Here is a 17,368-nt window from a genome sequence, read left to right as displayed (position 1 = left end):
GGACCTCTCTACTTGCTGACCTTTGCAGCTGTTTTAGGAACAATTGCACTTTGACAGAAAATTGAATTGGGGTATAGTTCAGTGATTCCTTAGTGAATCAGTTGGGTAATATAACAAAATCCTAGTGCCCAGGCCCCAATCTGGATTAATTAAATCAGAATTTCTCTGAGTGGCATCAGGGGGCAGTAATTTTCAAGGTCTCCACGTGATTGCATGTGCAGTCACACCTGAGACTATGTACACACCTTATCTGGTCTCAGGGTGCTGGACACTCTGGCTGACATCCAAATGACCCCTGAGTATATCTGACCCTGGGCTGAATACTTCAGGGACTGTGATCCTGGGGTGACCCACTGGGAGCCCTAGTGCCAAGGGTGAGAGAACAAATAAAGGTGATTTGAAGAGAATGTGTTCCTTATTTTGGCTATCATTTGAGGCACTGCTGCTGGGTTTTATGTATGTTTGTTAGCATAACAGAGAGAATGAAAAGGAATGCGTAGTTTTACTGTTGTCTCCAAGTGCCTGTCTCTCCAGATGGGGCCTGTAGGCTTGGGACAGGGTTGGTCTTTTCCTCTTGCTGCATCTTCTAACAGGGATTGTCACTTGTCACTTTGTGCAGTTTCACTCCTGTCCTTCATCTGCTGGCAGTGATAGACCATAAAACCTCAGATCTCTAAGGGTCTATAAATTGTGAGCCACCAAGATACAAGAAAAGCAGGTAAGATTAATCATTTTCATCTATTTTAGTAGTGACTGGTGAGAAATAAGATAGGTATATATTCCTGGCAAAATATAAAATACCCAGGCATAGATTTCAAAGGAAATATGAAAGATGCATAAAAACTTACTTCATAGTACCAGAGAACATAATAAAAGCATAAATATATTGCAGACTATGCGACATTCTTTTTTTAAAATTTTTTTAATGTTTTATTTATTTTAGGAGAAAGAGAGAGACAGAGTGAGCAGGGGAGGGTCAGAAGGAGAGGGAGTCACAGACTGAAACAGGCTCCAGGCTCTGAGCTGGCAGTCAGCACAGAGCCCGACGCGGGGGTCGAACCCACGAACCGCGAGATCATGACCTAAGCCAAAGTCGGACTCTTAACTGACTAAGCCACCCAGGCGCCCCGACTATGCGACATTCTAAAATGAAAAGCTCAAATATTAAATTTTGTCTTTTTTCCCTCATATAAAAATATAAATTCAATGTAGTCCTAGTTCAAAACACAGTAATTCTACTTTCTGAGCTTGAAAAAAATTTCATCAAGAAAAATAAACATATTCAGAAATAAGATTTAGAAAAGAATTAAAAAAATGGTCTTTATGTAAAATATTCCATTTAAAACAGAAGGAAAAATAAACCCTGCTATATTTAAGACAGAGACATAGAAACTGACAGGATGCTATGGGAATTTGCTATATAATGATGGCTTTTTGAAAAAAAAAGGTTTTTGGAAACCACACACACACACACACACACACACACACATACAGCTAATAATGTCATTTAACAAATGAAGTTAAACTACCACATAAGTAAAAGCTATTAACATTCTAACTGGAATAAAAATATGCATTTATATAGCAAACTGAGCTGTTCAAAGTGCTTTATAGACATAAACACATTAATTCCCATAATCCCATTAGGAGGGACAGTAGGAGTCAGTCCCTTTGCTGATAACAAGTGAGCCTCAGAGAGAGTAAGGAGCTTATATAGGTCACACAGCCAATGACATTTTCACCCCGGCATCTGGTTCTACGGTCCCTGGGCTTCCCCGCATTCAACATACGGGTGTATATGGGTACACACACACACACACACACACACACACACACACACGGGTGTGTCCCAGACACTACTGCTGTGTGACAAATCACCCTAACACGTGGAGGTATGGTACAACCATTTTCTCTTGCTCAGGGTTTTGTTTTGTGGACCAGGGATTTGGGAAGGAAACAGGTGGGTAATTCTTGCTTGGGGGCTGTCATGTGATTGCAGTCAGGTGACAACCAGGGTTGCAGTCATCCAAGAGCTCAGTTGGGCTGGACGTCCATGGTGACCCATTCACTCAACTGGCAGGTGATACTGACTTTGGCTGGGAGCCCAGCTGGAGCATGCCAAGTGGGCACCCGCAGGGGGCATTTCAAACATGAAGGAATTGGGGAGTCAGGCTCTTTGCAGTGATGCTGGCTTCCCACAGGGCAGGTGTCCAGGAACATTGGCAGAAGCCACGGGACCTTCTCTGATCCTGACTTGGAGGTCACAGGGTCACTTCCTCTGCAGTTTCCACTTCAAGTCTGTACAAACTCAGCTAGAGTGGTGGTTCACAACCCTCTCAGAAGCTTTCCTGGTGTAATCTGAAACTGCCCTTGTACTCAGAGGGCAGGGAGAGGCTGAGAAAGAAGCAGGTCTCTCCAGGTTAATAGATGGCAGTTTTAATATGAAAAGGGAACTCACCTATGAGGCTTCTCTTAGGTAGCACTGAGATTAATGGACCCCACACCCACCTGGCAAATCTTAAAAGTTTACAAAAGAGGCCCTAACTGGTGTCAGTTACATACACCATCCAGATGGTCTCAGCACCACATCACCATCTCCAGGCTGTGTCCTGAGAGTGGTCCCTGGGAGCAGAAAAGACCAGTGGAACTCACATTCCAAGGACAGGGGATAGGGTGAGGAGCCTCCAAGTACCCGGGTCCACTTCACAGGTTAATCTTCAGTCATCTTTTTGGTGATGTTCCCAAGTCATGACATAGATCACAGATCCTACCTCTGAGTGCAAGGAGTGTCAGGGATTATGGATGCCATGCTTTAAACCACAATATGTAATTAGATCAGTGAAAAAAGATAAAAAACCTACTATTTACTCATAGCCAGGCACTATGCTAAAGCTATTTATGTAAGTAATTTTACATCAATTATACTTACAGTTATGTTTAAAGTAAATAAATATAAAAAATCATGAAGATTAAAGTTGCAGGGGCTGTATTTTCACCTCTAGACACACTGGTTTATGTGATGTCAGGTCACAGGGCCTTCTTGATCACACCACTTCACCCAGAGCCTCAGGGTTGTGGCATCTATGTGCCTGCCCATCCCCTTGGGTCACCTAGGGTGCCACCAACCTGAACTCATGTGGTGTGGGCTGTGGAACACAAGGCCGGGATGGTGAGAGAATGTGTGGAGAGCTTGAGATGAGCCAAGCTGTGTGTACAGCTCTCCATCCACTACCCCCAACTTCCACAAGGAAAAGAGAATTGGAAGTGTGCCCACAAAGGGATGGCTTTACAGGAAACCAGCAACTCATCGTGGTGTCACCATGTAAACCCAAGGTTCATCACCAAGTTAGGGAAGATCTGCACGAAGGCCTCATCCCCAGGGTACCACTTCTGTGTACCAACTGCTCTGTCAGGACCCCTCCTTCTCAACACATTCCCAAGTCCATGCACCCCTGCAGGGACCATGCCCAGGCTCACACTCCACCTCTTGAGGGCTGTGCACAGTGCTTTGCATCTCTGATCCCAGCCCCTTTCCTTAGGTGTGGTGTCCATTAAGAAGAGACTGTAAAGCAACCAAAGCACTTATTTGAAGTCTGAAAGATTATTATCAAGGAGACACAGAGCCACTGAAATCCAAAGTGTGCTCCAAACTTGGAACTGAGAGTGCAGGATTATGGAAGCAAAAATCCATGGTTTCATAACTTGTTTTGAAAGAATTATGATTAGTGCTAGCAGAGTTCACACTTACTGTCTCATACATGACTGGCCATTTGGCAAATAGGTGTCAGTATATCTCTATTTCAGTCCAGAGTGGAAGGATATGTTCCAGGTTGTCCAGCTGTAATTGATAAGTGTTCAGAAAATTTTAATAGAAGACAGTGGTGTACAGGCAATGTGCACTGTGAACTGTTTTGAATGATTCTCTTAGCAATTATGCATCTTCTTCCACAATGGTGAACATGAGACAAGGCACACAATCTTGTTGGGGCCCACGTAGTCACCTGGAGGAGGCACATAGGATGGGGACAATCCCTACCCCTTCCAGCATTGTGCTGAGTTCTACCTTTGCTGGGTGCAGCAGCCGCCCCTGGGGTGCCAGGACTCAGGGCCAGCTGGGTGGGTCCCCTTTGTCATTTCACCCTCTGTGTTCATGGCAATGAGCCAACCAGATCATTCACGCTGCTCTGTCAGTGGGAGATTTGTGAAGCATGGACCCAGCACTACTAGCCCCTTGGGAGGGCTTCACCCCTTTGCAGGAAACAGTCAATATAAGGACAATGCAGGGAGTGGGGTATGCTTTTAGTTCTTTGTTTAGGACTAATTCATTTCTATTTTGAAGTCCTAAGGTACCCATTAGTCTACAGAATGATGGTGAACTATTAATTACAATGTCCTTAGAATAAGAAGGAAGCCCACTTTATTTCAATCCCATTTACGGTTTCAATTCTACATTCCTTATATGAAACTCTACTACACAAGGACTTATTTTAAATGGGACTTCAGGATACAGGCAGGGTGTAAAACCATTTACAAACTACTTCCTGCAATGTATCTGAAGAAGGTGTTGCTTTCAGTCTCATTTCACTCTGGATTCTGACCTTGACTCTGATTGGTATTTCCCCAATAGTTACATAAACACACATAATACTTTGTCTCCTAAAGGTGCCTTGTAGTCTTTTGTGGAAAGAAGGAGACAGAAATCATTATTTATCTAGTCTGTAGAGAATTTGACCAGTGAAAATCAGCCCCAGGAGTGTGAGGTGCTCAGTACATATGGTTGAAATCTATTACCTGGCAGATCCCTGCTCAGGGTGGCCCTGGGCAATGGGCTTAATCTGACCAATCTCTCCTGTCCATTCCTGTTCACCATCTGAATTCCTTTCAAACATAGCAACCAAGTCTCCAGGATCAGCAGCCTAGTTTCTCTCCTCTTCTCTGTGATTACTAGGAGTCACTATAGATAAAGGGCTGGGTTCCCAGCCTGCCTCTGATTTAATCATCCCCAAAGTGGCTACAAGCCACAGGTTCCCCTCCCCTGGGGAACCTGTCAGCTCTCTACTCCTTGTCTGTCCTCTAAAGTCAGTGGGACTAGGGACTCTTCACAAAGACACTGCCCAAAACCTTTTTTAACATATACTCCCGAGACATGAAATAAACTCAAGAGATAGCTGATACTACTTTTTATTGATGAAGACAGAGCAGAACAAGTACACTACATACTGGTGCATTTGAAAAGCAATTAAAAGAAAGGAGTTACAGTCACTTAGCTGTTCAAAACCTGCCCCAGAACCCTTTTCTATTTGTCTCCTGGGACCAGCACACAGAGGGGACATCACCTGGACAGGGCCACCCTTCCAAGGCTTAGGAGTTCTACAAGGGGGAGCGGGGCGAGAGAAGGGGGCCAGAGCAACCCAGTCTGTCACAGGGTCTTCTATGCATCCTGGCAGTTGGACTTCACCAGGGATGTCTTGCCCAACCAGGGGACAGTGTATATCTGGAAAGAGCAGAGCGTTTTCTGCAAAAGGGAAAAGAGAGGAATAGTTAGGGTTACAGTGCAAAAGGAACAAGTCCAGCCTCAAGATGTCAGAAGAGCAGGTAAGGAATGGTGGTGGGATTCTCAACCCCCACCTTGCAGAGCCCCAGAACACTAACCAGGGCTTTGCAGTGACCTCTCGGTCACCATGCCCATCCCTTAAGTCCAAGAGATGGGATCTTGTCCCTTATCTCCAACCAGCAGGATTCCACAAACTCATTCCCCCTGCACATCCCTTTAAGGAGGAGCAGCATATGGAAGGCTCCAGAGCCCCCAAGGGACAGGGGACTGCCCCCAAGTTCCTTGACCTTCAGTGGGCCAGCACTAGGAGAGGTGGAGAGGGAGGGACCCAGGGCCTGGGATTAGAGTTCAGGAAACACAAAAAAGCCCCAGGGAATGGGGGAGGTAGGGGGATGTGCGGCCCTCCCCAGAGGCCAAGACCCAGGAGGGAGACTAGTATCTGGTGAGCAGGGCAGCACCAAAGAGTTCTGGCTACTTACAGGCCTCTGATTCCCTCTAATCCGTTCAGATGGCTGAGGCTAAGATTAAGGGGTCACCTCTCTCCCTCTTTCTCTTTCTCCAGCAAACACCCCGCAGCTGCCCCTTATCTTACAGGCAACAACCCACACCGCACATGGTAACCCCTATTCACCAGCTAAAACCCGCTTACAAACTCAAATAGTCACATGCACACACACGTACTCCACGCACCCAGCAGCGGCACACCCCCACCCCCAGCACTCACACATGATGCCTCCCACAGGCACAGGCTCACCCCACCCCTCTGCTGTGCTTGGCTGCGTCCTCCGGGCACATACCCTCATCAGTTGTGGCTGGTCATGAAAGGGACAAGTGTCCAAGTTGGGCTGCGACTTGGTACATCTGGTTCGTCCAATCTCCACGTCCAAGAAGTAGTTCATCCCAGCCACGACCTGTATACCGGGAGAGCAGGATTTGTTTACAGCCTCCCTGCCAGTTTCACACACAATTACCTTCCTGCTATTGGGCCCTCACAGCAGCATTCACTGCTGCCAAAGCAGATACCCTGGAAAACCACAGCCACCTGCTGAGGGCTGGCTCAGCTGCTGTGCTCAGACCCTGCTTGTAACTAGTTCACAGAAGGGATCCAGAAGGCCTCAGGCAGCCTGGCAGGAGGAGAAGTAGGAAGATGGAAGGTGGAGGCCAGGGATCAAAATTCTGTTAACTGGGTTCAGGAGGGTAAGGCGCAGTCTGGGGGCCCAGCACAGTGTCAGCTAATAAACTCCAGCGCCAGGAGCCAGGGCAGGAACTAAGCCCACAGTGAGGGCTCTGTGCTGGAGCAAACAGAGTGGATCAGTTCCAAAAGACAGTCATGTGATGGGTGCAATTAAGCTAAATTCCAATTAATAGGATCAACCCCATAGATATTCACATTATCTCAGTGTAACAAGGGTTTATTTATTTCTTTATTTCACAGTAAGAAATGACATGCCTCCCACTCTCTCTCTGTATATCACAGGCAGACACATACATACATGTTTTAGGCCAATAAAACACTGACCCTGGAACATCTATATTTTAAATGAAATTTTTGATGGGAATATTTCTGAAGTGTGTCACACACCTGCCTGTCTTTTACACTCTAGATTACAGGATAGAAGCAAACCTTGTCCTCACACAGGGAATCCCACAGACAAGCCTCCTTAGAACTTGGAGGAACATGGAAGACTGAGACCAAGCTCCACATCCTACCTCGTAGAACCACAAGCAGGTCCCATGACCCCTCTGCTGTCACTTTCCCCAGTGAGCTGTGGCACCAAGCCAGTGTCACACTGGAGAGAAGCCGGCCAGGGAGAACCTAGTGATCAGGGAGTGCATGTCCCATCCAAAGGACGCAGTGCCAGCCAACCACTGCAAGAGGAGAAATGGTCTGTTCTGGACCCAACTTCTTAAGTTTCAAGAGAAGGCTCATGAGCCCTAAATGCTGGCATGCACAACCAGGCTTTCATCACTGTGAGGCTCCATTCTGCTCTGGACTGGGCCCCGGGCCAGCTGGCCCAAATCCTCACCCTCCTTAGAAGATGAACACAGAGCCGCAGAGCCACCAGTGTCCCTTCCTCACACTCCCTCCCACCCCTCTCTGGACTCCCATGACTATGTTCTTTATCTGACCAGAACTCCCGGACGGGCTGGCAGAGGCAGAGGTCAGAAGCAATCCACTCAACTAGCCCTGGGTGTTGGTGATGATGGGGCAATATCGGGGTGGGGAGTGTGACGGCACACACAAGAGGCTGCTCCCATGGATGGGACCTATAGAGGAAGCAACCCTCGAGGAGCCTTTCCTCCAGGATCTCAGGACAGATTTGAGTTCATATGTCAGACCCTCTGCCCTGGGCTGCACTGGGTACCACAGGCCAGCTCACTGACCCATCTGTGTTTGCTGACCACCTCTGGGTGCTGAGGGAGGATGTTTGGTGTGGGCCTCAAGTTCCACTGCAGGACGAGGACATGGAGGCCAGGCTGGTTCAGTGGTACCTGTTGAGAGGAGGCTGGGAGGAGAACCGGTCACTTCCACATGGCCTGAATCATCTCAAGGAAACATGGGGCCAAACCAGATCGAGCCCCAGCGTGCACCACAACTGGTTGGACCCTTCAAAAATGCCAAGGTCATAGATGGAGGGGCTGCCAGAGTAAAGGAGGCTGCAAGACAGTGCCTGTAGCATGTGACCTGGCAGTCCTGGGCTATAAAGGACATCAGTGGGACAACCAGTGACATCTACGTAAGATCTGTGTTTTGGATAACTGTCAGTGTTGATTCTGATTTCCAAAGTGTTATTGTGCTTACATCAGAAAATGCCCTTCTTTCTAGGAAATACACACAGAAGTGTTAACTGTCAAAAGGTTCAAAAAACCCACAAATGTAGGTACACACATGTATGTGCCTAATGGAAAGCAAAATGGCATAATTTTAACATACAAGGAATCTAGCTGTAGAATCTACAAGGATTTTATTCACTATTTCTGCTACTGCTCTGTAAGTCTGAAAAGTTAAAGTCAAAAGTTAAAAGGACAAAGGTGCTTAAAAAAATTCTTCAGTGACAAAGCCACGAGGGCAGCTGGGTATGGGGTCTGATTTTCCTTTGCTCATGGTCATTTAGTTGACAGCTCACACTGAGCCCCCGTATCGCGTGAGGCTGGGGCATTGGAGGTCGGGGGACTGGACAGGGGCCTTGACCCCATCACCGCAGCTTTCTGGCCAGGCTGGGGCTTGAAACCTGAAATGAAGGCCCTTGGGGTGACCCAGTGTGCTGCCGGGGTCCCCGGCACTCCCGGTAATATGCATGCGAAGGGCTGGCTGTGACGGACACGAGAGACGAGGGACACCGCCCTCTGAGAAGCCAGGGAGCGGTCTGTAGTCCCCGCCCAACAGCTAGGGGCTCCGAGACGGACCCCTCAAGACGCTGGGCGGGCAGATGGGGTCCGGGCGGGTGACGTCAGGCAGCCGCGCCCTCTGCTCAGGGCCGCCCCGCCCCCACGGCCCGGCCGGTACTCACCTGCTTTCGGGCGTGCACCACCCGCATCGCGCGGCTGTGGTAGGCGTCGTTGCTCGCCTTGTTGTACTCGCTGAGGGCGAAGTTCAGCGCCTGCTGCACGCCCTCTTCGTTGACGTCGGCGTCCAACGGGGCGCCCACCATTGCAGACTTGCTGTTTCTCCTGCCGGTTCCGGGGCTCACGGCCAGGGCCAGAGTCAGGGTCAGAGCCGCTAGCAGGAGCAGCGGGGTGCGCAGGGGCCCGGCCATGGTGTGCTGGAAAAGGTACAGAGCACGGACGGGAGCGACCCCGGGAACAGACGCTTCAGCCCCCGCGCTGCGCTTTTATTCCCTCAGCCCCACCCTCGGGCCTCCCCGCCCTCCGCGGCTCCGCCTTTTCCTCCGTCACCTCCCTCTCCCCGGTCCCCGGGCTCCTCCTCCGCGGAAGTCCTGAGCCTGCTCCCGGGTCCTGCCTCGGCTCCCTGTACTCCTCCAACCTAGCTCCCCCTTGCCAGTTCCAGCCCTCTATCCTGAGTCCTGCCCCTTTGACCGCATTCCTGGCTGTATTCCCCGGGTCAGGCGCATTTTCTCTTCCCCAAGCTCCACCCTCCCTCTCAGCGTTTCTCCTCCATCTAAGTCCCACCCCTCCACGGAGTGCGGGCCTTGCCCCTCTCAGCCACGCCCCCGCCCTCTCCCAGTCACGCCCGCTCCCCCTCCCCCCCAGCTTCTAGCCCTCCTTAGGTCCCCGCATCGCGCCTGGCCTATACGTGAGTCCGGCTCCGTGGAGCCAGCCCTGCTTCTGCTCTGGACGGAGGGCTCCCAGTTCTGGCTCACTGTAGTCGTGCAGAAGGTGTCACTCCTCCCAAGGCCTGCGGTGCTTGTAACCCTCAGTCCTGCCTCCTGTGAAAGGAGAAACAGCTTTCTGGCTTCCTGGGGGTTGAGCATTGCAACTAAACCTAGGAATCCCCAGAGCAGGTTTCTGAGGGAGGCTAAGGAAGAGCCTGTCTCTGTTCTGTTCTGGGGAACTCTTTTGCAAAACACAAATGAATTAGCCTTTATTTGGGGAAAGGTCATCAGGTTATCTTTTTCATAATTCATTTATTTATTTAACCGATAAATCTTTCTGGGACTTCTCTCTGGCCACAAGGTCTCGGGTTTATACGTGGAGGATGGACTAGTGAGCCTTGTGCTTGTTATCAGAGGGCAACTGCCCAATAAAGATGCTGTGTGAACCATGTGTGACTTTGCATTTTACAGTTCGTTAAAAGTAAAAAGACAGGTGACTGTAAGCTTAATATTTCTTATTTCACTCAGTATATCCAAAGTATTTCAATATACACTGGCAATTGTTTAATGAGGTATTTTGTATGTGTGTATCTTTGTGTGTGTGCTAAGTATTTGGAATCCTGTATGTATGTTTTACACTCAGAGCAGGTGTCAGTTTGGACTGGTCCCATTTCAAGCATCCCGTGGCCAAATGTATGTGGGCTGTGATGCTGCACAGCCCAGGTTTAGGATGTGTGTTGGGTAGGAGGCAATGATCAGTAATTATGATAAGGGTGTGATAGGTGCTCTGTTGAAAGTGAAATAGAAGGGATTGATAAAGAAAGGTGCTACTGAGTATGGCCAAGGAAACCTCTTGGAGAAGAGAGGCATTTCAGCTGAAACCTAAAGGGAAAGAAGTCTGGCCAAGATTAGGAAGAGACACTGAGAGGACATGGTCTGCTGGGTACTGTGTGGGTTAACAGAGCCCCTAGTTCAGGACTGTATAGGTATTGGCTCCAGTATATCTTCTGCAGGAAGTGATCAAAGGCTTTTTTTAGTTATATAGAAAGGAGGAGATAAGATGAGCAGAAAAAGAAAGGGCTGCCTTGACCAGATACTTCTAAGCAAGAGTGGCTATCTTCTGAGGGTGGGGATTGGCTTTCACCATGATTTCCCCATCCATACCAGACAGCTGGACCTCCAGTCTTAGAAGGGTATGTGGCACAGAGGGTAGGCTGAAATGTCTCATCTTTTGATACTAGGAAGGAAGTGCCAGTTACCTAAATAACCAGAACATGGTGGCAGATGTGAATATGGTAGAAGTTTGTGGCTTAACACATGCTGCTGTCTGTCCATTATACTGCCTATTTCTGATGCCCTATTAGGACTCTGGCATGTGCCACACAAGGGATGAGCATCTTAATATAGCAACATCTCTAATCCTAGCATACGGTGTCCACAGAAACTACCAGAGCAACCTGCAGTATATCAGATAAGAAGCACCTGCCTCAGCTATTCGAATGACCTTGGGCAAAGGTAACAAATTTGGAGAGGTGGGCTACTTTATTAACAGTGGTGTCTGGGGGTCAGAACCAACAGAGATGAGCAAACCTTAGTGGTGCTGCTTCAACCTGGTTTAAAATAATGGAGCAGCCCAAGCCCTCATCTGTAGCCTACAGCTTTCAAGGATAAGCTAGCAGAGACCCAGAGACAAATAATGGCTTCAAGATGGAGGCATGGGCCTTCCAGCACCCATGCACCACAGAGGAAAGAACGCATGTGTCCAGGAGGCAAGAATGTTTCCCTTCTGTCAGATGAAGAGAAAAAAAATATTTTTCCCCACAAGGCCATATATGTGGCTGTTGATCCCATGATCTGAATTAGTAGAGAAAGAAATTGAGAGAGTAACAGACATTCTCTGTAAATAATAAGTAAATATTAAATAATACTATAATAAATAAATGACCAAGTGAATAAAACATCACCTAAAGTGGCAAGTAGTCTTATCAAGTTGGCCAAGAATTGAGCTTCTAGACATTTGAGCTTCTAAAACTTGCTATTAAAATGTTGTGTAAAGCAGTTAGGGCTCTGGTAGGGATTGATGTCATATCATTATGAAACTGTGATATTCATGGGAAAGCCTGTGGACAGCCCTTGTAGAAAGAGGCAAGAGAGAGTGCAATGGCCAATATCTATTTTGTATTTAATAAGGGGACAAAGAATCTTTTGGAAGCTTTTGCCCAGGGCCCACCATGTAAATAGTCCCCATTGCTTTACATTACAAATTACTATTTAATTTCACAAGGAGCACATTTACCAGAGAAGCTCTGTTGTCTGCAGCACCAGCCAAGAGGGAGGGGGCAGGGACAGGGAGTTCAGGGACATGGGGTGGCTTGTACTCTTGGGTGCTCTGCAGTCTCTCTGGGCCTCAGCCCTGGCCATAAGGAAACAGGATGGATCTGAGTCCGGTTGAGCAATCCCCTTGGCAGATCTGGGAGATCAGTTTCCTTTGAAATCCATGGTGTGGTTATTGCTCTGACTTTGTACTCAGTGTTTATGCAGACTTAAATTCCAGTTCCTTTAGCAATGTGCACCAGGCAGCAGAGGGATTCCTGATCCTGCCTGTGATAGTGCTGAAACTGGTGCACTGGGCATTGGATCTTGACCTCAGAAGCCACTGAGGGCAGCCCTGCCCTCTCGATGGTGCTCCCTGGCTCCCCTTCTTGCCAGTAACAGAGAAACTTGACCTGGTGACAAGGACCCACCCAGCTTTAGTGAGGCTCCTCTGAGCTGCCTCTCCACTAAGCCTGGGTCTTGCCCAGCTGGCTTGCTAACCGTTTTCAAGTTCATCAACCCCACCTTTGATGTCTAAGTCCTTTGCAAGAATCCTGTTAGGTGAGTGTACCAAAAACCCCCCTCCTGTCCCCCAAACTTGGCTGCAAATACCCATCTGTACTTGCTGTCTTCAGAGTTGAGCTCAATCTTTCTCTCTTATTTGGATACTATTGACCCCTACTGTAATGTCTTCCATAACATTTTAATAAGTCTCAGAATAATATTTCTTTAACACTGGGAGCCATCCAGGCCGGTGCTCTGTGCTATGCCTGGTTTGCCTGGAACATAGTGAAAATGTTGTTGCTAAGAAGGAGCCAAGAGGCCTGTGATACTGGAGGGGAGTAAAAAGGGGAGGGAGGGGGCCTGATGTGAAGTGGGGAGTTTAGGAGGGGGATGCATTTTCCCTGATATTGTATTATGAACATGTTCAAACATGCAACAAAGTTAAAGTATCATGTAGCAAATATATATATGCCCACCACCTGGGTTCTAGCAGTAATATTGTATTTTACTTGTTTATCACATGCCTGTCCACCTGTCGGTCTCTCTATTCATCTGTCAAACCATCTTGTTTCCAAGCATTTCAAAGTAAGTTGGGACACCTGTGTGGTTCAATCAATTAAGTGTCTGATCCTTGATTGCAGCTCAGGTCATGCTCTCACTGTGAGATGAAGCCCTGCGTCAGACTGCACTGACAGTGTGGAGCCTGCTTGGGAAACTCTGACTCTGTCTCTGTCCCTTCCCTGCTCACACACATGCATGACCTCTCTCTTTCTCAAATATATTAACATTCAAAGTAAGTTAAAGTCATCAGTACATCTCACTTCTAAACACTTATGCATGCATAACGTGAACTAGAGGTCAATATTTATTACAGCTTTTTCATTTGTTGTAAAATTTTCCTATCCTTAAATGTACAAATCTGAAGTGTACATTTACCTCATTTTGACAAATGCGTAGCCCTGTGTAGCCCATCTCCTATCAGGTACAGAATATAACCATTATCCAGAAAGTTCCCTCATTCCCGTTCCTAGTCATTTTGGGCCCTTACCCCCAGAGATAAAGGGTGTACTGATTTTATTTTACTTTTTCACTATAGATTAGTTTTGTCTTTTTTCAAAGTTCATATAAATGGAATTCTATGGTATATATAGGCTTCTCTGGTTGTTGTTTTTTTGTTTTGTTTTGTTTTGTTTTTTTACAAATAGTTNTTTTTTTTTTTTTTCACTCAGCTTAATGTTTTTGGGATTCATCTCTGTTAAGTTGGAAACAGGCATACCTCAGAGATACTGCAGGTTTAGTTCCAGGCCACCACGATAAAGCAAATATCACAATAAAGTGAGTCAAATGATTTTGTTTGGTTTCCCAGTGCATATAAAAGTTATGTTTACATGATACTGTAGTCTATTAAGTGCGCAAAAGTATTATGCCTAAAAATTAATGTATGTATCTTAATAAAAAAATCCTTTGTTGTTAAAATTATTGTCATCTGATGGGGCGCCTGGGTGGCTTAGTCGGTTAAGCGTCCGACTTTCGCTTAGGTCATGATCTCACGGTTCGTGGGTTTGAGCCCCGCGTCGGGGTCTGTGCTGACTGCCAGCTCAGAGCCTGGAGCCTATTTCAGAGTCTGTGTCTCCCTATCTCTCTGACCCTCCCCTGCTCGCTCTGTCTCTCTCTCTCTCTCTCCTAGAAATAAATAAAAATATTTTAAAAAAAGAAAAAATTTATTGTCATCTGAGCTTTCCATGAGTCATTATCTTTTTGCTAGTCTTAGTTGGTGGCTGCTGACTGATGAGGGAGATGGTTGCCCAAGGCTGGAGTGTCTGTGGCAATTGCATAAAATAAGACAACAATGTAGTTTGCCATATCCATGCCAATCCTGTTTTCACAAATGATTTCTCAGACAATGCTGTTTGGTAACATTCTGCCCACAGTAGGATTTCAGAAGTGGCCAGTCTTGTCAAGCCCTGCCACTGTTTTATCAATTAAGTTCATGTAATATTCCAAGTCATTTGTTTTCATTTCAACAATCTTCACAGCATCTTTGCCAGGAGTAGATTCCATCTCAAGAAACCGCTCTTTACTCATCCATAAGAAGCAGCTTCTCCTCTGTTTTATCTTCTCCTCCTCAAGTTTTGTCATGAGATTGGAGCAATTCAGTCATCCTTCAGGCTCCAACAGTAACATTAAAGATCACTGATCATAGGTCACTATTAAGAATGGGGTAGTAATTGGGGCGCCCGGGTGGCTTAGTCGGTTAAGAGTCCGACTTTCGCTCAGGTCATGATCTCGCGGTTCGTGGGTTCGAGCCCCGCGTCAGGCTCTGTGCTGACTGCCAGCTCAGAGCCTGGAGCCTGCTTCAGAGTCTGTGACTCCCTCTCTCTCTGACCCTCCCCTGCTTACGCTCTCTCTCTCTCTCTCTCTCTCTCCTAGAAATAAATAAAACATTAAAAAAAAAAAAAAGAATGGGGTAGTAATGGAAAAGTTTGAACCATTTCAAGAATCACCAAAATGTGACATGGAGACATGAATGGAGCAAATGCTGTGGAAAATGGCACCAATGAAATTGCTAGGCAGGGTTGCCACAGACCTTCAATGTGAAAAATGCAATGTTTGGGAAACCCAATAAAGCAAAGCACAGTACAATGGAGGTGTGCCTGGTTGTGAAGTCAGCCTTTGATCACCACAGGGAGCCTCCTCCAGAAGAATCTTAGGAGACTCTCAGGCCTGGGATTGTAGCCTTTGATCACCACAGGGAGCCTCCTCCAGAAGAATCTTAGGAGACTCTCAGGCCTGGGATTGCAGCCACCTCTGCCACACTGAGGAGGGCAACCCTTGATTCCTGGGAATAGCTGCTTCAGTTTCTCTTCCATTTTCCTTTTTAATCTGGAAAAGCTTCCTCCCCTCCCTTTCTCCTTTCCTCCCTTCTTCCTTCTCCATCCCCCCTCCCCAAGTTACTCTAAATTTTATTTTTTAAAAGTACCAACAGTAGAGGAAAAATTTGATAAAAAAATTTTTTGTTGTTTCTTTTTGAGAGACAGAGCATGAGGGGGGAGAGGCGGGTGGGGGGGGACACAGAATCCTAACCAGACTCCATGCTCTGAGCTGTCAGCACAGAGTCCAACAGGGGCTCAAACTCATGAACCAGAAGATCATGACCTGAGCCAAAGTTGGAGGCTTAACCAACTGAGCCACTCGGGCACCCCAGAAAAATTTAAAAGGCGAAGAACAGATTTCTCCAACTCTCTCCCATATTTGAAAATAAAAGTTCTTTAATTTTTAATCCAATCAGTACAACATATTTAGTATAAAAACAAATAAGAAAATGAAGAAAACTATAAAGAAGATAAGTTATGTGTGCATGTGTCACTGTAACTGTGTCCATGTAAATTCACTGTGTACAGTTGACCTTTGGTGATTGTAATTCAGTGCTGCTTTTCTACATTGCCATTGTCATGAACATTTTCAGGTGTTAAATTGTCTTTGAAAGCTCTGCTCAATCAACTAAGTATCTAAATTGCTAAAGTTAGCTACTAATAAATAAATTGGGGCACCTGGGTGGCTCAGTGGGTTGAGCGTCTGACTCTTTTTTTTTTCTTTTTAGATTTTTTTTTTAAATTTATTTCTAGGAGAGAGAGAGAGACAACGTGAACAGGGGAGGGTCAGAGAGAGAGGGAGTCACAGACTCCGAAACAGGCTCCAGGCTCTGTGCTGGCAGTCAGCATAGAGCCCGACGCGGGGCTCGAATCCACGAACCGCGAGATCATGACCTGAGCGAAAGTCGGACGCTCAACCGACTAAGCCACCCAGGCGCCCCAAACTCAAAATAATCTTAATTGAGATTAAGTGGTCCATCTTGGCCCCTACAAAGTGTACAAAGACTTTTTAGTTACAAATTGTCAAAGTTTTTCAGAAATATATGCCTGACTCAATCGGGTCCAAGCAGCAAAGAGAATGTGCTTGGTTCATAGCAGCATTTTGTACTTTATTTTGTTTGCAAATATCTATAAGTGCAGGTGCCCTCAGTGGTGTGATGCTGGGCCCGAGACCCTGGGTGGTGTCCCTTGATGGTGGCTTCCTCTTATTACCACAGTCTTGTACCTGAGTCACACCATGGAAGATCCACTTTGCACTTAGTTATCCTCCATGAAAAATGTTATCAGTTCCCCAGCTGTGCTACTTACGGTTCACTAATTTAGTAGGTGCTCATGCAACACATGATGTCAGATACTGACTTTAGGGAGTTAAAGCTCAATTCCTGCCCTCCGGAAGTCCTGGGTCTGATGAGGAGAAAGACATAAACAGGTACTTCAATACAACAAACTGACCCAGATTGCAGGAAGATAGAGTCCAGGGCTTCAGATCCTGCCTGGCCTATCTCCCCAGGGTTCTCTGCAGGTGGGTTTTAAAGGGCAGTATGATCTTGATTTTTTCCTTTATTCCAAGACACCAGGGGAGTTGTTTACCTCTGCTGGTCTAGATGTAAAGAGTTTCCAATCTGACCTATCCAAGAACTTCATCCAAGACTGTTTTAAGGGGTTCAACCCAGGCTCAGACCTTGTACCTCTTTTCACTCAAGGTGTGCCCCTTCCCTCAGAGTCTCATCCAGTCTGGTGACTTTAATACCAGCTCTGCACCCAGAGCACCACCAGATAGCTCCAGCTCAAAACTGACACCTTAAGTCCTGTGATGTTATGATATATAATAAGAGATGTGTATTTGGTTT

General features: G+C 46.9%; 1 protein-coding gene across 1 annotated transcript; it reads right to left on the bottom strand.

Annotated features, from left to right (window-relative positions):
• Window positions 1-5,165: 5,165 nt before the first annotated feature.
• LOC144216208 (cystatin-C-like) lies at window positions 5,166-9,374 on the bottom strand. Its single transcript, XM_077745481.1, has 3 exons — window positions 9,067-9,374; window positions 6,352-6,465; window positions 5,166-5,515 (listed from the first exon to the last, which is right to left on the bottom strand). Exons 1-3 carry the CDS (start codon window positions 9,310-9,312, stop codon window positions 5,432-5,434), a joined length of 444 nt encoding a protein of 147 aa, XP_077601607.1. The 5' UTR covers window positions 9,313-9,374; the 3' UTR covers window positions 5,166-5,431.
• Between the last annotated feature and the right edge of the window lie 7,994 nt (window positions 9,375-17,368).

This window comes from Crocuta crocuta, unplaced genomic scaffold, assembly GCF_008692635.1.
Source record: "Crocuta crocuta isolate KB4526 unplaced genomic scaffold, BGI_CrCroc_1.0 scaffold178, whole genome shotgun sequence".
In the NCBI taxonomy this organism is placed as follows: Eukaryota; Metazoa; Chordata; class Mammalia; order Carnivora; family Hyaenidae; genus Crocuta; species Crocuta crocuta.
This window is presented reverse-complemented; position numbering and strand designations above follow the sequence as displayed.